A 20,780-nucleotide genomic window follows, 5' to 3' on the forward strand; every position below is an offset into this window, starting at 1 on the left:
ATGGGGTAGATATACAGCGTGAAACAGATTGTGTTCTGCCCTCTCAACTTTGCGAGAAGGGCTCAGCTGATCAGGGAGCACTGAGCAACACACTCACAGCGGAACAGCCAGCTCTGCTGGTCATGCGTGAACTCCCCCACTGTGAACGGGACAGCAGGCAGCAGCGTGGCAGCTAAACAAGATTTATTAGAAGCCAAGAAAATCAAAACACACACCACAGAAAGCCCGAGGAGGGAGTGCTAAGTAATCCACATGCCCAGCCTAAAAACACCCCTCCTCCATGTGCTGCCCTCCCTTTCTCTGTGAATCACCATCTCTCTAGAACAATAAAACATCACCCAGCCGCCACATCCAAGCTAGGATTTCATATCTCACAAACCAGTTTTTCAATCTTTGTGCTCTCAACTGAATGCAATTAATATGTATTAAATCACATAATCCTAACCTTGACCTTAACCCCTAACACCTAACCTTGACCCTAACCCTTAACCCCTAACCCTGACCCTAACCGGGACCCTGCATTTTGCTTGATGTTGAAGAAAGCAGGAAACATAAGCACACCCACGGTCCCACCATTCGAGGAGTTTCCAGTCTTCTTGGGAACACGGACACATAAGACTGTGTTCTTTGTTTCTGGACAGAGTGCAGACCCTATGAACTTCTTTCTTGCACCATCCTGGGTGGCCATGACCCGTGAACATGGGTCCCTGAGAGTCTGGAAGGTGTGCTACGTTCCTGTAATAGTTTGGTGAACCTTCTGCAAACCAGTTTTCACTCTGGGCTTGGCCATTCTGGGGATAGGATCAAGATCATGCCTGGCTCTGTGAAAGAGTGGCTTTGGGTAAGTTTCTGACCCATCCATGCAGAAGAGCACCATGCCACACTCCACAGAGGCTTTTTGTTTTCCCCCTGTGTGCCTGACCCTGTCCTGGAAATTAGTACATATCAGTAAACAGACAAAGATTTCTGTCCATCTGGTGGAAAAGATGATAACATGAAAAACAAGAGAAAGAGAGAATATGTTAGAAGGTGATAAATGGTACAGCAAAAAGTAACACATTGCGGTGTGACTAGATGGGGAGGCTGGGTGTAGCAGGGACAAGTTGCAATATGAAAATTGGGTGGTCTCGGTAGATCTGACTAAGAAGGTCAAATCTGAGCAAAGCCTTGAAAGAGCTGATGGAGTGAGTCTTATCTAGTAGAGAGAAAGCTGTGAGACAATCTTATTGAAAATTCCAGAATTATAAAGAAATCAATCAACTTGATAAATCCATTCTTCAACACAGTGAGGGAAAAATGACCTACAAATCAACTGAAAATGGAAAATGGAGCATCTGTCAACATTACTGAACCAAAACAATAACATGGAGATGGTCCAGCCCCCACCTTATTTCAGGATATCAGGAACTAGTCCACATGATGACCCTCTGGAGGAAGCGGTACAGATACCACCAAAAACTCAGATGAGAGACTTCCCTGGCAGTCTCATGGTTAAGACTCTGTGCTCCTAATACTGCGGGCACCGGTTTGATCCCCGATCATGGAACTATGATCCTGCATGTCACACAGCAGGGCCAAAATAAACAAATAAATAAATAGAGATATGCTATTAAAAAAAAAGAAACTCAGGAAAAACAAATAAAATTTAAAAAAAATAAAAAAAGAAACTCAGAGGAGGCAGACAGAAGCCACACTAAGGTAATGGAACTAAAGAAAATAACTTCTGCTGTCTATAGCATCCCAGCTGGAGATGCTTAAAGAACTCAATTCTTGTATTAAGTGTCAAGACCTGTATTTTAAACACAGAGATGGTGACATTAAGTAAACATTGTACTCCAGCCCTTCATATCACACATATATGTCATGTTTATTCCTGGCAAGTGGACTAGACCTTTTAAACACAACTAGAATGGCATGTCTAAAGCCATTCACCTTTTCTAAGCTAATTAAGTATTAACAGCCTGAAAGTGGTTGTGACTGTGGAACTTTCTCTTAAATGCAGCTCCATGGAATAGCATACTATACCTGTGGTCAGTGGGTATACTTTGTCATTTACAAACAGGCATGGAGGACCCACTATACCAAGAGCACTTTTCGGTCCTGGCCTTTGACTTCTGTGAAGCCTCTATACTGCTGATCACTCCTTCCTTCTTGAAAGCATTTCCTTTCCTGTTTCTCATTTCACTGTACTTCACCTTGTTTCATGAGTCACTTCTGTTCCTCCTCCACCTAAGTCTTAAATGCTGACCATCCAGGTTGGAAGCAGAGATGTCTTTTGGAAGGATTCTCTGTGGACACCCTATCCTGTACATCTTATTGACCAAGCAACTCCTATCACAGAGATCTATCTTCTGGAAACACTCATGTGCAGCACTATGTGAGTTATGAAATTGAATGTACTGGCATCTGATACTTCTTGTCTGCTCTCCCTTTCTTCCGTCTCTGACTCCCAGTCTCTAAAGTTTGGTTAGAACTCTAGGGGCAGACAAGAGCCACACCTCAGTGACTTGAGGGCTTGCATCCCTCTGGCCACTGTACCTAGTTCATGAATGAACACCGGACACAAAACGAGTCAATGAGATTCTTCCCAAGACCTAGGCTAAAACTCTAGGAGAGATGCCTTCTCTTCTTTCTGGGATTATTAGCTGGATGAATTCTATAAACAAAGAACCAAACTAAGAATGATGCCAGAAGAGGAGACATAAAAACAGAATTTTGGTAGTGTCATTTAAGCCTCTGGATCACACCATCAGGTACGCATGTGAGTGTGCTGAGTCACTTCAGTCATGTCCGACTCATTGCAACCCTATGGACAGTAGCCCTCCAGGCTCCTCTGCCCATGGGATTCTCCAGGCAAGAATATTGGAGTGTGATGCCACGCCCTCCTCCAGGGGATCTTCCCAACCCAGGGACGGAATCTTTGTCTCTCATGTCTCCAGAACTGGCAGGCAGGTTCTTTACCACTAGCACCACCTGGGAAGCTCTAGTTATGTGAACCAATAAATCCCCCTTTTTCATTATGCCAGTTACATCTGGGTTTCTGAAGTTTGTGAACACAGAAACCCCAACTACCACAGGGAAAAAAGGTGGAAACAAACTAAATCTCTTCAATGGAGGTATGGCTAGTCAAAATATGGTGTGTGCTATGGAATACTATGCAACATAGAAAGAAGAGGCAATGTTATACATACTGTCATGGAAGTTCTCTAAGATGTATTTTTAAGCAAAAAAAGTAAGTGAAATGTGTAAAGAATGACCTTATTAATATTTTAGATTTTGTGTGTGTGTGATGTGTGTTGGAGCAGGGCATGGGACTCATTCCAGTATTCTTGCCTGGAGAATTCCATGGACAGAGGAGCCTGGTGGGCTACAATACATGCGGTTGCAAAGACTTAGACACGACTGAACAACTAATGGTGTGTGGTGTGTCTGTGTGTGTGAAGGAAAACAGAGTAGAAGGAATTATTCTGAAATGTCTACAACAGTTATCACTAGAGAGAGGAGGGAGTTAAGAAGTGAGAGATGTGTATAAAGATGGACTATCTGTACTTTTCCATTGGTTTTCTAACTTTATTAAACTGAGCACACATTTATAACTCTGAGGTAAATTAAAATATTTAAACTGGAAGACATCCTGTCCCCAGGTATTTACTTCTGGTCCCCACTGCATCTCATTCCACAATTTAGCACACCTAAAACCAACATTTCCCCCCATATGTCTTCTTATTCTGGCCCTAATTAATGAGATCACCTAATCACTGGAGTACCAGATGTGAACACTCCTAGACATGGCTCTTCTTCCCACATCCACGCCCCTCAACATCCCCACAGCCACTAAACGTTATCAGCTCCACCTTCTAAACACCTTCTGGATTCGTCCCTTCTCGCTGTCCTCATTTCTGCCTCTGCTGCCCAAGCCCTCATTATGAGTGGCCTGGCTTATTACTGTACACATCTACCCAATTGCCAAGACTCCACGCTTCCTTATCTTTCATTCTCTCCCACAAAGAGATGTTCTAAATGCAGTTCTGAGCCTGTGATTCCTCTGCCTGACAATCTTCAGCAGATATATTAATAGGAATAAAGTCCACACTCTGGGGCATGGCACGCTCAGTCCTCTCTGATCTGCCTCATGACGGCACCTCCAGTTTGACCTTCTCACCGTTCTCCTCCCCACATCCCACACGTGGCAAGTATCTGGCAGCTTCCGGAGCGTGCCAAGCCCTCTCTCACTTCAGTGTCTTTGCACAGGCAGTTTCCTCTGCTTTAGCTCACTTTTTCCCACCTTCTTTTCTTTCTTCAAAGGTCAAGGGAAGCATCCCTGTTTCTGATTCTTCTAGAGGAATGGGGTACCATTTTTGCGTATACTCTTGAAATGCTCTACCCCAGCCACCTCCCTTGTCATACTTTACTGTAATGATCCCTTTACTCACGTGGCTTCTTTCCAGAGTCCCCAAACAGGGTGGTGACAAAGTATAGGCTCAGAGCAGAATCCTGCTCTATCATTTAATAGCTGTGAGACTTCAGGGCAATTAACCTGATTTCTGCACCTCTGTTTCCTCATCTGTACAAGGAACTGTACCCAGCCACAAAACTGCTGTGAAGATTAAGCAGGCCCATCTACACGGAGTGCTGGAAATAGTGCCTGGCTTATGGAAAGCACCAAATAAGGGCTGCTTCATTCATATTATTAACCATCTCTGCGTCTAGTCCAATGTCTGGCATGTAAGAGATGCTCAATAAATGAACAATTACTTTTTAAAACAAAGTATTTTGAAAAAAATAGTTCTGTAGAAGCATTCATTCCCCAAGATGTGGCTCCATTTTAAGGTGAGACTTTGTACCAGGATACATAAAATAAAGGAAAATGCCATTTAGAAACCAATTTCAAATAACTTGAGTGCTAATTGCAGTCATCCAGAACATAGCCACTCATCATGGCTCTGGGGCCATCATTCACACAGCTTTATGTAAAAACCACCTCACCCATCAATTTTAACATCATAAATGGTAAAAGTGCTATCCCCCATTCTAACAGTCTTTATTTTTTTTTCTTTTGTTTTTGTTTTTTAACTTTACAATATTGTATTGGTTTTGCCATATATCAACAGGTATACACGTGTTCTCCATCCTGAACCCTCCTCCCTCCTCCCTCCCCGTACCATCCTTCTGGGTCGTCCCAGTGCACCAGCCCCAAGCATCCAGTATCGTGCATCGAACCTGGACTGGCTGAGCCATTAAAAAGAATACACTGGAATCAGTTCTAATGAGGTGGATGAAGCTGGAGCCTATTATACAGGGTGAAGTAAGCCAGAAAGAAAAACACCAATACAGTATACTAACGCATATATATGGAATTTAGAAAGATGGTAACAATAACCCTGTATACGAGACAGCAAAAGAGACACTGATGTATAGAACAGTCTTTTGGACTCTGTGGGAGAGGGAGAGGGTCGGATGATTTGGGAGAATGGCATTGAAATATGTATAATATCATATATGAAACAGTCTTTAGAATTTCATTTGCAACACAATTTGGAAATGTTGGCAGAATGATTCTCTGGCAGGACTATTTTTTCAAGTACTACTTCTCCAACTAAAAATTACTAAAAATTTCAAGACAAGATGATTTCCAAGAACTTGTTCAGCACCAGTGGGAGGGCGTGAAACCTCTGTCACCTTTGTTCCTGTCACAACCAAATGTCCTTACTTGGATCATGCTTTATTGTCCCCCAAAGATCCACGCATATCCAAGATGTTACAAGTTCATTGCGTTCAAACAATGACTGCTGGTGAGACAGTTTGAAACCTGGGACCCTTTGTGGCAACACTTGTACCTGGATGAATGTCTCCTCAAGCAACAGAATACAAAGAAACTACAAGGGACTAACTTGTACACAATATTACACAATAACTGTGTGTGTATACATGCTGAAGCTCCAATACTTTGGCTCCTTGATGTAAAGAGTCAACTTACTGGAAAAGACCCTGATGCTGGGAAAGATTCACGGCAGGAGGAGAAGGCAGTGAGAGACAATGAGATGGTTGAATGGCATCACCAATTCCATGGAAACGAGTTTGTGTAAACTCTGGGAGATAGTAAACGACTGGGAAGTCTGGTGTGCTGCAGTTCATGGGGTCATGAAGAGTCAGACATGACTGAGCGACTGCACAGCAACAGCATGGTCGTGCACACTTAGAGCCAACTGTAGATAACAAGATACACAGAGACCAGAGAGCCAGCCGCAACTTCGGAGGAGCCAGCAGCGAAAGCAGGGTACCATGCGTGCCCCTGCACATAACCACACCAAAGGCAAGCAAACCACCTGAGCCTCTCCTCCAGCCCAACTCCTGGACACACCCTTACCCTCACCCTAAATAAGGAACTAGCTTCCCTCTCCCCACCTGGGAGAGTGAGCAAGAGAAACTGTTATCCCTGGTGGCTCAGACAGTAAAGTGTCTGTCTACAATGTGGGAGACCCATGTTCAATCCCTGGTTTGGGAAGATCCCCTGGAGAAGGAAATGGCAATCCACTCCAGTACTATTGCCTGGAAAATCCCATGGACAGAGGAGCCTGGTAGGTTACAGTCCATGGGATCGCAAAGAGTCAGACACGACTGAGCGACTTCACTTTCACTTTCACCATCCCCTGCTGCAGCAGGGGCCCTAATAAAGCCTTGCCTGCCCTCTGATCTATTCCTATTGATTAAGGAGGCCAAGAACCCTGGTTGGTAACAATGGGGCAGAAAATAGAGAGGAAAGGGATTGAGAGGCTAAGGGAGAGGGGACAGAAGGGCCTGACTCTTCAAAGGGGTTAAATTGAAAGAGGTGTGTGGTTGGAGCATCAAACATCATAGGATGGAATATGTGGGGACCTTTCTTTCTCTCTGCTGCTCATCTCCCCCATCCAAGAGCCCCATCCTCAAGGAATGTTTAATCCTCTCCGTCAAAGCATACATGTGTTTGCTCAGTTGCTTAGTCATGTCCAACTCTTTGCAACCTCATGGACTGTAGCCTGCCAGGCTCCTCTGTCCATGGGATTCTCCAGGCAAGAATACTGGAGAGGGTTGCCACTTCCTCCTCCAAGGAATCTACCCAATCCAGGGATCAAATCTGAGTCCTCTGCATCTCCTACACTGGTAGGTATATTCTTTACCACTGGGCCACCTGGGAAGATGACTGTTTCAATGCAACTAAATCCCTTCTGTTGAACTCTGGCCCAGATCTCATGATGTCCCACTTTTCAGTAGATCTGGTGGACAGAGAAGACCAGGCAACATTTATCTTGCAGACCTCAGGGAGGATTTGGGGACTGGAGGAGGGAGAGAGTAACATACAGGCAGGCCCTCTGGAAGCCATCTATTTCACCCTCTGGATCCCAGAGCTTTGATCTCGCTCCACAGATCATCTCTCTGTAATCACATCACATCTTTCTTTCCATAAAGCCTGAAAGATTAGGGACAACTGACTTATGATAATAATAACAAGTCCAATATTCATGCAGCTCCTTTTTTCCAAGGAAACTGGAGGCCCTTCCAAGGTCTCCACATTCATCTTGCAGCCCTTCTGCAAGGCGGGCTGCCAGGCTAACAGTGCTTTTGCTATTTAGCAGTACAGGAGCTGGGCTAGGGAAAGAGCTTAGAGATTTTGCCATGGTAAATGAGAGGATGTGTCGTAAGTCAGACTCTGATGAGTCTACTGAACAAACAAAATTTCATATTGTGCAATGAATCCCCCTAAAGAGCAGTATTCCCTGCAAAAACAATATTGGAGGTTTCTAGAAAAACTCTAGGAAATATGTGAATAGACACAATTTTTTTTACAGATATCTTAAAATGTGGAGAAAGAACAGGAAGTAGCAGTTGAGGTTGGCAGGCAGGATCTTTACAAAAAACTGTGATCTTCCTCATCACCACTGTTTTCTGTCACTAATTTCTACTGGTCTGTCTTTCCAAGAAGACCTTAAAGACCTTTCTTACACTATGTTTTTTGCTGGGGAATAAGATCTCATTTCTCATTCCAGAAAATATGCTGCTCTGTCAAGATAGAGTGAGCAGGCATCAGATGGAGCTAGGGATGTTTCAGAACTAACTTGCTTCTTCAGGATGCTGATTCTTCCAGCTTTTGTCTCACTTGCTTTTTTTTTTTTCTTTTAGACTCTGCTATTATGCCTAGCAGAGCAGACTATTCAAATTACACTTGCTAAGGCTCCCTCAATTAGAGGAGACAGGAATGCTGTCACTATGGTTCTCTCTGAAATTATTAGCACTTTCATGGGTGCTTCAGAAAGATGACAGCAAGTGGAACCCAAATGCCTGCAGCACTGAGTTTCTTTACTTTTTTAAATTTTGATTATATATTAGGGTAGAGCAAATTAACAATGTTGTGACAGTTTCAGATGGACAGCAAGGGGACTCAGCATACATGTACATGTATCCATTCTGTCCCCAACTCCCCTCACATCCAGACTGCCACACAACATTGAGGAGAGCTCCTTGTGCTATATAGTAGGTTCTTGTTCATTATCCATTTTAAGTGAGAACAAGACAGGAGTAGATACCAGATCTGAGATTCATACTACATCCAAATTTAGCATCACAACCTTAATTCTGGGCACCATCTGCAAGCAAACCCAGTCTGGCAAATTGGACCATAAAAAAAAAAGAAAAGAAAAGAAAAATAAATATAGCAGTGTGTACATGTTAATCCCGTAGGAAGCATCACTACAAACAAAGCTAGTGGGGGTGATGGAATTCCAGTTGAGCTATTTCAAATCCTAAAAGATGATGCTGTGAAAGTGCTGCACTCAATATGCCAGCAAATTTGGAAAACTCAGCAGTGGCCACAGGACTGGAAAAGGTCAGTTTTCATTCCAATCCCAAAGAAGGGCAATGCTAAAGAATGCTCAAACTACCACACAATTGCACTCATCTCACATGCTAGCAAAATAATGCTCAAAATTCTCCAAGCCAGGCTTCAACAGTACATGAACCATGAACTTCCTGATGTTCAAGCTGGATTTAGAAAAGCCAGAGGAACCGGAGATCAAATTGCCAACATCCACTGGATCATCAAAAAAGCAAGTAAGTTCCAAAAAAACATCTACTTCTGCTTTATTGACTATGCCAAGGCCTTTGACTGTGTAGATCACAATAAACTGTGGAAAATTCTTAAAGAGATGGGAATACCAGACCACCTCCTGAGAAATCTGTATGCAGGTCAAAAAGCAACAATTAGAACTGGACATGGAACAACAGACTGGGTCCAAATAGGAAAAGGAATATGTCAAAGCTATATATTGTCACCCTGCTTATTTAACTTATATGCAGAGTACATCATGAGAAATGTCAGGCTGGATGAAGCACAAGCTGGAATCAAGATTGCTGGGAGAAATATCAATAACCTCAGATATGCAGAAAATGAAGAAGAACTAAAGAGCCTCTTGATGAAAGTGAAAGAGGAGAGTGAAAAAGTTGGCTTAAAACTCAACATTCAGAAAACGAAGATCATGGCATCCGGTCCCATCACTTCATGGGAAATAGATGGGGAAACAGTGTAAACAGTGACAGACTCTTTTCCTGGGCTCCCAAACCACTGCAGATGGTAACTGCACCCATGAAATTAAAAGACGCTTGCTCCTTGGAAGAAAAGTTATGACCAACCTAGACAGCATATTAAAAAGCAGAGACATTACTTTGCCAAAAAAGATCTATCTAGTCAAAGCTATGGTTTTTCCAGTAGTCATGTATGGATGTGAGTTGGACTATAAAGAAAGCCAAGCAGCAAAGAATTGATGCTTTTGAACTGTGGTGCTGGAGAAGACTCTTGAGAGTCTCTTGGATTGCAAAGAGATCCAGCCAGTCATCCTAAAGAAATCAGTCCTGAATATTCATTGGAAGGACTGATACTGAAGTTGAAACTCCAATACTTTGGCCACCTGATGGGAAGAGCCGACTCATTAAAATGACTTTGATGCTGGGAAAGATTGAAGGCAGGAGGGGAAGGGGACAACAGAGGATGAGATGGTTGGAGGGTGAGTTTGAGTAAGCTCTAGGAGTTGGTGATGGACAGGGAAGCCTGGCGTGCTGCAGTTCATGGGGTCACAAAGAGTCAGATATGACTGAGCAACTGAACTGAACTGAACTAAACATGTCAATCCCAAACTGCCTATCTCTTTTCTCCTTCTTTTCCTGCTGGCAATCACACGTATGTTAAGTCTATTAGTCTGTTTCTGCTTTGTAAGTAAAGAACTATTAATTTGTTAATAGTTTCAGACTGTGTACCATCAGGCTTCACCCTCCTCGTTATCATATGCACAGGCTGGCACTAAGTGCCCACCTGGACAGGAAGAAGAACAACAGATCTGCATAAATCCTTCCTCTACTGCCAGCAAGCCCTCTTGATCTGGACATCTGCCCCTAGCAGGCATCTTAGCAGTAACCATCTCTCAACTGACCAGCAGGCTGATCAGTGGGGAGGCTGCCATCCCCCCAGCAAATGAAAATCCCTGTTCTTATTGCAGACGTGGAATCACTTAAGAAGACTATTACAGGAGGTGCTCACCCTTCTCTGCTAAGTTCTTGTTCACCTGGCACCTGGCACTAATACAGGCGGCTATTGAAACAAACGGTTCAGTACAGAAAAGCAGCCGCACTCCTTCACGTCCTAAGCAGGGTGTAACTTTTTTTTTCTACTTAAAATGGCTTTAAAAGTCCTACCTCATATTTGGAAAGCAGATGCTATTTAAACCTTTCTCTTCTCAGAGAAGGAAATGGAAATCCACTCCAGTATTCTTGCCTGGAAAAGTCCATGGGCAGAGGAGCCTGGTGGGCTACAGTCCATGGGGTTACATGTCTGAGCACGTGTGAGTGAGAAGGGTGAAGGGAGATGGGTCAGTAGCAATAAACTGGTAGAACTCAAACAAACGAAACCTTCTCTTCTACTTAACATTAATCAATCCTCTCACCTTGTGAGACTGGCATCATTATTTATAATTTTCAAAGAAACTAGGGTTCAGGCAAGAATATAAATATTATCAAGTCAAGATATAAATAATGCCAGAGTTAGGAATTTAAACCATTGCAACCCATTTTGCATCTGATAATAAGCTCTTACTTCTATGAGTAGTAAAATTATTTACAACTTCATCAATGCTTTTAAGATCAAAAGGAGACAATTTTACATTTATTATGTGAGATCATGGACATTTAGACATAATGAAGAAAAACAGATTACAGAAGCCTGTGACTTGAATCATCAGAAAAATGTTATAAATTTACCAAGACAAAACAGAACCCAGACAAATGGAAAACAAACCTTTGTGGGTTAAAGACCAAAGCCGAAACTTGGGAATAAAATGTGGAAACTAGGGTGGGCTGCCAAAGTGATATAATTGGAATATTTGAATTTTTGTCACTTAGAACAAGAGGAAGCCAGGTGAAGGAAAGGACAGGTAATAGCGAAATTAATAGAACTAACTCAATAGAGGTTAAAAATGAAATTCAGGAAAAGAACCTTAGAATTTAAAAATGATTAACCAAAAGGGGGAACAGGACACTATCAGGGCAGAAAACCATGCCTGCTATATTAAATGGAGCATGTGAGGAAAGAGTTTTCCAAATTATTTTCCTAACTTCTGCTTACATCCCAGCTTTGTTACATTACTCAGAGCACATACACTCAGACCAGTATTCCAAGGAGCTCACCTTCCTCTGTTAAATGTTAGGTACTATTCCCATATATTGGAGAAGGAAATGGCAACCCACTCCAGTGTTCTTGCCTGGAGAATCCCAGGGACGGGGGAGCCTGGTGGGCTGCCGTCTATGGGGTCACACAGAGTCGGACACGACTGAAGCGACTTAGCAGCAGTAGCATTCCCATATATTTGCCTGAACTGTGATTAGGGTTTCCCACTGCCCATGGGTGAACTTATACCAGATGAAATCTTGACCTGAGACAAGCTAGGGAAAGAAAGCACTCCAAGAGTCCCAGGTCTCTGGTTCCATGTCTCAAACTTTACCTCCAGAGGCAAAATGGTAAGTTTTTTTTAAAAAAAGAAAATTAGTCTGGTTGCTAGTTTTTAATTCTAAGCATTTTGAGATCTAGGAAGTTCCACAAAGAGATTGTTAACAGAGACAAAGATCACAGAATTTCAAGCAACACAAATGGCTAATTCATGCTAATTAGTGATTTTTGGCAAATAACATGACAGACATCCATTTCATGGGGAATGCTCCTCAAATGACAGCGGGAGTGTGACATGCATATGTAATTCAATTTAATTTAATGCTATAATTGTTTTAAAGACAATGTTTCGACCTCTTAAAGCATTTGGTGAGAGATGCACCTTTTCTATTTTGAAATGAAGAAAAGAGCTTAACTTGCCTTGCTGAATAAAATGGACACCATGAAGAAATCCAGTAAGAAACTCTCTGAAATATCTTTGTAGTCGAAATGGAAAAAGATCACTGTGAAGCCCAAGTGAGTAAACTGATGGACTGGGTTACAGAAAGAGGTCCGCAGCAGCTTCATGCCTGCAATGACCATCAGAAAAATGTCCCAGCTGTTGAAAAGGAAAGAAAGGAGATGATCAGTGGCGGTCCACACGCTGCTGGGTGAGTTACAACGGCTCACGTGTCTTGAGTGCTTACTGTGAGTTATGCACATTACAAAAAGCCAAGACGGTAGGTTATTATCTTCATTTTACAGAGGAGTAAACTGAGTCTCAGAGTTTCAGTCACTCATCTCATGGGGTGAGACTGGATCCCAAGGGACTCGCCAACACAGACTCTGCCACTAGAGGCAGCTTCCCCACTGCGCTCAGAACTTTGCGATCAAGGGCACAGAGCTTCCTGGGAGCTTATCTGAAGGAGCTACTGCATTGTCAAGTTCCACGGGAAGCTTGGTGGCAAGTGAGAAAGCAGAGCAGGTTGTCCTTGTTAGCATCTGCTCAGTGCGAGCCTTTAAAATTTACAAAATCTCACTGAATCAATGCCATAACAGTGAGAAGTGTTAGTCACTGGGTCGTGTCCAACTCTTTGCGATGCCATGGACTGTAGCCCACCAGGCTCCTCTGTCCACAGAATTCTCCAGGCAAGAATACTAGAGTGGGTTGCCATTCTTTTCTCCAGGGATCTTCCTGATCCAGGGATCAAACCCAGGCCTCCTGCATTGCAGGCAGATTCTTTAACATCTGAGTAACAGTAGCTAATATTAAATTCTGATTTAAGGAAAAATCCCACTGTCTCAATAAAGCTGTATTTACTTTACATATTCATTGCCAATGTTTTCCACCATATTTGTTGTCTTTGTAAACGTAAGCTTTCTGATCTTGTTTTCCCCACTGAAAATTACATCAACAACATGACACAGGCCCCCACGACCTAGACCTTTTGAGTTAAGAAGCAGGACAGAGGCAGACCCACAAAGAAATAGCAGGACTTTGCTGTGAGGACCAAACTCCTGAATTTGCCTGTCTAACCATTTTGGGGGAAGGTGCTGTGTGCACAATTCTAGCAGACAACAAGGTCAACAATCTACCCATCTTGAGACGGGAAGGTAACTGATCAGTGCTCAGAACAGCCAGAAAGAGCACACCACTACCTCCTTGAGGGGTCTGTCCTTTTGAAAGAAAGTCTTGCACATTTTAACCAGATTCCCCTCCAGTTTGAACATCCTATTTGGGAACTCAAAAGAAAAAGAAGTGGAAGTATGTTCCAGAGAACAGTTGCACTTAAAAGTTAGGTTTCCTTTTTAAAAAAAAATTTATTAACATATAGCTGATTTACAATGTGGTGATAATTTCTGCTGTACAGCAGTGACTCAGTTATACCCTTATCAGCATTAATACGTCAGGATCCAGGCATTAAAAGCATGTCTCCTAAGTCTTGGCATCCATCAAGTACAAAATTGTCATTTTTGTCATCAAAAAGATCTAATGGTAGTATTTTCATTGGCCTTTGGCCTCAGTCTAGTAATTTATACGCTTTCAGACCTAGTGTTGCAATCGATTCTACCCTGTCCCTAAGTGAGGTCTGGTCAAAGCACTGTGTGGGCTTAGATTTGGCTTCTGAGAAAAACTAGTCCTGATTACATGCAGATGTGGGGAGAGTGAGAAGGTGTTTAGCAACCTCTATTCCTTCAGCGAGGCTGAGCACTGCTCCATAACCCCTTTCTTTTCCAGTAGAAACTAATGACCATGATGAACTTACAGTATGAAAACAGGACTTGAGGCCCGTCTGCCGTTGACAACAGCCCAGGATATCAGAATCCCAATGGCGCAGCCAAAGTTCTTGGGGAGAGGGGACCCAAAGATAAGGTGTCCCAAGGCTAGGGATATTCTGGTTTTCAAAGGAGATGAGTGGGTTTTCTCGGTTATTCAGGCAAAAATCTAGATGAGGGTTAATGCTAAACTGTGTTTTCCATGACCATGACTAAAGTGGACAGCGCCCATTTTATATTTATTAATGACGACTGGTAAAGACTAAGAGAGAGCTTAAGGAGTGATGCTTAGGGCTTTTCTAACATTGCAACTGTAATGGTTACAGCCAATGGTTCACAGATGGTTGTAGGCTTAGCTAAAGATTTTATAAAGGCTTAAGTAGCAATCAGTGAACAATGGCCTGGGACAAAGGCAAAGCATCCCTTTAAATCACACTGGCAGATGCCTAACAAGACCCCATGAAGCACCCACTCATTTACCAGCCCACTCAATTGTCCATCCATCCATCCATCCTCCTACCATTTCCTGTTATTACAAGTTGACTAAGAAATGGTGCCTGCCATTGAGGAGTTCACTATCTGGTACTGTGGTTCTCAATGAGGGTAGGGTGTGGGCTGGGCTTACCCAGGTCTCTAGGTCTCTAGGAGATACTGACACATGGCCTCCTGCTGTCCTGTTTGAGAACAGGTGGTGTAGTGGGGTACTTGAAATCTTGAGAGAGGTTTTTTAAGTCTTCAGATGGATGCCTCGAGAATATAAAGGAGTCATCACTTTGGGCTCTGAGAAAAAGAATTCTGTTCGTATCGTCTGGGAGTTAAGAGTATTTGCAGGTACATAGGAGAGGTGCCACTTCTAACTTTAGTGTCTTGAAAAAAATAGAGATTAATATTACTTAAAATTGGACTCTCAACGAATTGGGTTTATTCGACTCTTTGTAATTCTTAACCTTTATATCCATCCTCCACCAACAGCCAGAGCTGCTTGGCCTCAACTGGCAGGTTTGACTCTCAAGGTCCTAGTCCTGAGGTGGGGAAGTGAGAACGTTAAATGCTTTGCCGATTTATTGCAGGGCAACACTGGTACTTGGGTGGCTGCTTTGGTTCTGACTGTGAATCCTTGTTCTGGAAACTGAGGATCTACCTTGTCCCAGAATGTCTTCATGGGGTCAGCCAAAATGGACCCACACTGGAAACAGATGCCACTAGAAACTCACTGGATGTTCTAGATGTAGGGCTATCTCACGCATCGGGCCCCACCCAAACTGTAAAGAGGTCTGCAGTCGCACCAGCTGCCTTCTCTGTCTAGTAAGACTAAACCTTCATCACTGGATCCAACGTCTAGGAGTTTAAATACCAAACGGTATGGACTTCTTGGGCTTCCCAGGCGGCACTAGTGGTAAAGAACCCACCTGCCAAGTCAGGAGACATAAGAGACATGGGTTTTATCCCTGAGTCAGGAAGACCACCTGGAGGAGGGTATGACAACCCACTCCAGTATTCTTGCCTGGAGAATCCCATGGACAGTGGAGCCTGGAGGGCTACAATCTATAGGATTGCAAAGAGTTGACATGATTGAAGTGACTTAGCACACACACATGGACTTCTTGCCCTGGCCTGATCGAACCAGGTCTGGTATAGAAGGAAAGCAGAGTCTAATACAGACAGGAAGGTTATAAGGTCATTTCATTTAGCATCTGCTTTGAGTGACCACGAATCTATTCAAGGTCCAACCAAGAAATAACATGACTTTTATCTGAGTTTGCTTAATCTTTGACAAATACTGATTAATTTGTTCTCACCCCACACCCCTAAAGGAAGAGTACGCCTGCTTGAAATTACACATAATGGTTGACATGGTCATGTGATGTTTAAGCAACATGACTCAGAAGCAAATCTGAGAAGGAATCTCTTTTACATCCTCCTCCTCTATTGACTCATTGGCAGAAATGTCAACCTTTTGTAGGAAAAACACATCCATAAATTATCAAGTAGACTTTCATTTGTAAATTCAGAGTTCATTTTAAAATAAAACATTTTGCAAAAACATGAGCATCTTGATGACATGAAGTCTCTTTGTGGTCCATTTTTTCTTTTAATTACAAGGCTTCTCCTGATAAATCTCTGTCACTGCAGAGACAACAGTGACAGTGATTAATTTCCCCCTCCCTCAAGCACAAAATGATACAGTCTTTGCTAAATGAAATGACATGAGGCAATTCATAGAGTTGTAGGCATGATCTTCAGAACTCCAGGAACCCCGGGATCACACTGTGCTGCCATCATCTCATTAAGGCTTCTGACTACTGTTCCACAGGATGATTTTCAAATCTATTGACAATTTATTTCCAAGATCACTTCAAGCAGATCTAACTCTGTTTGCACCCCAGTCTTTCTACAATAACCATCTAGCCACAGCAAGTTTGAGTAAAAGGCCACCATGGCTTACTGTTACTTGGCCCATCATTAGTAGACAGAACTGGCTCTTGCTGCAGCCTGTTCAGAGAAAATGCACTAGATTTTGAAAACGTGTTGATTCAAATCATAGTGTGAAAAAACTTCTCCACTTACTGGGTACCAAGTCGCCGGTAATTGCTTATTGAAAATGCATCCGTTGTGAGGGCATTCAAAATGATTGCTGGGTACAAGATGTATTTTTCAAAACATTGAAGCCAAACATAGAGTCTTTCAAACCACATTAAATGGGCAACATCTGAAAGAAACACAAAACCACTGAGAACAGCCACCGATCAAATTATTTTTCTCAAGTACATGTGATAATAAGTGATACTCCCCTTCCTTTCATTCAAAAGCTGCAGAACTCTAGATACATGATAGACCAATTTTCTTTCTAAGCAGGCACTTTTTTCTGTTTCTACATCATTCATAAATAATAATATACAGTATAGGCCAGTTTCCTAATTTTTCAAGTCAATTGATTTTTTCAAATTAGTTATTACTGGGACCAATGAAATCAGCTGTCATATCACATCAAGGCATCTCAGAGTGAGTGAGGCTAGAAAGTGAAGGATAGAGACTTGGGGAATGATCTCATGGACCTGTCTTCTCTTAAGCTTAGAGTTGGTTCTGAGTCTGGGGCTCATTTCTGGGCTCTCTCTTTTTTCATTTATAAACCCACAAGCAAATCCCTGGCCATCTATATATGTACCAGAAAGCTGATCCCTAATCTCCTGTGACTATGAATGTATTACTTTTCTGTGAGCCTTCACAATGAAGGAAGTATCACGGAAGTAAGGTTCATTTTCACAAGGGCTAAAGTTTTAAGTTACACCAATCTGGGTTTACAAATAACTGTGAAAAGAAGAGAAGTGAAAAGCAAAGGAGAAAAGAAAAGATATACTCATTTGAATGCAGAATTCCAACTAATAGCAAGGAGAGATAAGAAAGCTTTCCTCAGCAATCAATGCAAAGAAATAGAAGAAAACAACAGAATGGGAAAGACTAGAGATCTCTTCAAGAAAATTAGAGATACCAAGGGAACATTTCATGCAAAGATGGGCTCAATAAAAGACAGAAATGCTAAGGACCCAACAGAAGCAGAAGATATTAAGAAGAGGTGGCAAGAATACACAGAAGAACTATATAAAAAAGATCTTCACTACCCAGATAATCACGATGGTGTGATCACTGACCTAGAGCCAGACATCCTGGAATGTGAAGTCAAGTGGGCCTTAGGAAGCTAGTGGAAGTGATGGAATTCCAGTTGAGCTATTTCAAATCCTGAAAGATGATGCTGTGAAAGTGCTGCACTCAATATGCCAGCAAATTTGGAAAACTCCGCAGTGGCCACAGGACTGAAAAAGGCCAGTTTTCATTCCAATCCCAAAGACAGGTAATGCCAAAGAATGCTCAAACTACCGCACAATTGCACTCATCTCACATGCTAGCAAAGTAATGTTTAAAATTCCCCAAGCCAGGCTTCAACAATATGTGAACCATGAACTTCCAGATGTTCAAGCTGGTTTTAGAAAAGGCAGAGGAACCAGAGATCAAATTGCCAACATCCGCTGGATCATCAAAAAAGCAAGAGAGTTCCAGAAAAACATCTATTTCTGCTTTATCGACTATGCCAAAGCCTTTGACTGTGTGGATCACAATAAACTGTGGAAAATTCTGAAAGAGATGGGAATACCAGACCACCTGATCTGCCTCTTGAGAAACCTGTATGCAGGTCAGGCAGCAACAGTTAGAACTGGACATGGAACAACAGACTGGTTCCAAATAGGAAAAGGAGTATGTCAAGGCTGTATATTGTCACCCTGATTATTTAACTTATATGCAGAGTACATCATGAGAAACGCTGGGCTGGAAGAAGCACAAGCTGGAATCAAGATTGCTGGGAGAAATATTGATAACCTCAGATATGCAGATGGCACCACCCTTATGGCAGAAAGTGAAGAACTAAAGAGCCTGTTGATGAAAGTGAAAGAGGAGAGTGAAAAAGTTGGCTTAAAGCTCAACATTCAGAAAACTAAGATCATGGCATCTGGTCCCATCACTTCATGGGAAATAGATGGGGAAACAGTGGAAACAGTGACAGACTTTATTTTTGGGGGGTCCAAAATCACTGCAGATGGTGACTGTAGCCATGAAATTAAAAGACGCTTACTCCTTGGAAAGTTATGACCAACCTAGATAGCATATTCAAAAGCAGAGACATTACTTTGCCAACAAATGTCCATCTAGTCAAAGCTATGGTTTTTCCAGTGGTCATGTACAGATGTGAGAGTTGGACTACAAAGAAAGCTGAGCGCAGAAGAATTGATGCTTTTGAACTGTGGTGTTGGAGAAGACTTGTGAGTCCCTTAGACTGCAAGGAGATCCAACCAGTCCATATTGAAGGAGATCAGTCCTGGGTGTTCATTGGAAGGACTGATGTTGAAGTTGAAACTCCAATACTTTGGCCACCTGATGTGAAGAGTTGACTCATTGGAAAAGACCCTGGTTCTGGGAAAGACTGAGGGCAGGAGGAGAAGGGGACAACAGAGGATGAGATGGTTGGATGGTATCATCGACTTGATGGACATGGGTTTGGGTGGACTCCGGGAGTTGGTGATGGACAGGGAGGCCTGGCGTGCTGCGGTTCATGGGGTTGCAGAGTCAGATATGACTGAGCGACTGAACGGAACTGAACTGAATTTGGATTTGCATTCAGACTCTACCAACCACTAGTGTGTGGTCACGAACAGTTGCCTTCATCTTTCTAAGCCTCAGTTTTGTATGTTCTGTTCATCCTTCCTACTACTCACAGTGAAGAAGTCAGCTCTCCTGCCCATGATGGGGTAAATGCAGTACCTCTTACCCATCTCTTCCCACTTCTCTCTATGGGGAAAAGTGGATGGTCCAATTGGTCAGAGCACAAACCTCCTTGGGTCATAGTATTGGGGATAGGGAAACACTGCACCCCTGCCCTCCTCGGCTTTCCTTCTCCATGGGGAGTGCACAGTAGGTTTAGATCCTCAGGTGGGCCCACCTCACCACCCCACCTCGCAGATCTCTGTCTGCTGGTAACTGGGAGGCTGAGGTAGACCCCAGCCCACCATTAGAGCTGGGCAAATGGGCCAGACATGGCAGGACTCAAAGCCTATATCTGTCAAGAGGGAAGGGGACCCCATCAAACTTCTGGAATCATATCCACCTTCAACAATGTATAAGTTAAAAAACTTATACCCCAATAGTTTATAATGAAAAACCAACAGAGCCTGGTAGGTTTTATGCTGTTTGGATGACACAAGGATCAATTCATCAAAGAGAAACAGCAGACACATACTGTACAGAGTGACATAGCAGGGACATAAAATGAGCCATTCCCTCCATAAGAAACCAAGGTTTCTCATCCAGGACTAGAGACAAATTAGCATTCCCACCTGACTTCACTGGGACTTTATGTGACGGGCACAGAAAGCAATACACACACACATGTGCACACAATTGGGAAGGGTCCTATGTTCTTGCCTGGAGAATCCCAGGGATGGGGCAGCCTGGTGGGCTGCCGTCCATGGGGTCGCACAGAGTCGGACACGACTGAAGCGACTTAGCAGCAGCAGCAGCATTATACTTCTTCCTTTTATGTGGTTTAAATTCTATATAAGAATATATACATTTATAACTCAAAAACACAAAGACTACCTTCACGTGATTGAGGTTATGAGAAGAGGTTTGGCATTCAGAAATCTTGCTTGAAAATAATTAATTTGAATGACATGGGCATGGTGAGAATTTACAGAGTAAACATTTTATCGCACGGGAACCAGCAAGAATAAACACCCCAGTGGCCAGCTTAACAAGCAGAAGAGAGATACAATGAGAAATTATCAAATTAGGGGCAAATTTTAGTTATAAATGAAACAGGGAGGAAGTGTTAAAGGAAAAATAGTTCAAAAATAAGGATATTGGGAAAGAATTCAACTTTGAATATTCTTAATGGTCAATGAGTGATGTTTTCTGGTCAGGGTATGGAAATGGGTTAATTTTTAAGTAATGAAGTTTATGATATATAATTGGCTTCCCTAGTAGCTAAAGACCGGAGAAGGCAATGGCA

The 20,780-nt window shown here is 42.7% G+C and overlaps 1 protein-coding gene across 2 annotated transcripts in view; it reads right to left on the bottom strand.

The window, feature by feature from the left end:
• The window catches only part of PCNX2 (pecanex 2), a 338,376-nt gene that overhangs the window by 154,373 nt on the left and 163,223 nt on the right, over nucleotides 1–20,780 (bottom strand). For both annotated transcript variants that reach the window (XM_027530589.1, XM_027530588.1), the window contains 2 exons: nucleotides 16,790–16,931; nucleotides 12,386–12,563 (listed from right to left, as the gene is read on the bottom strand). In XM_027530589.1, coding sequence (XP_027386390.1) covers nucleotides 12,386–12,563; nucleotides 16,790–16,931 — 320 coding nt within the window. The remainder of the gene's footprint in view (nucleotides 1–12,385; nucleotides 12,564–16,789; nucleotides 16,932–20,780) is intronic.

This window comes from Bos indicus x Bos taurus, chromosome 28 (assembly GCF_003369695.1).
Source record: "Bos indicus x Bos taurus breed Angus x Brahman F1 hybrid chromosome 28, Bos_hybrid_MaternalHap_v2.0, whole genome shotgun sequence".
In the NCBI taxonomy this organism is placed as follows: Eukaryota; Metazoa; Chordata; class Mammalia; order Artiodactyla; family Bovidae; genus Bos; species Bos indicus x Bos taurus.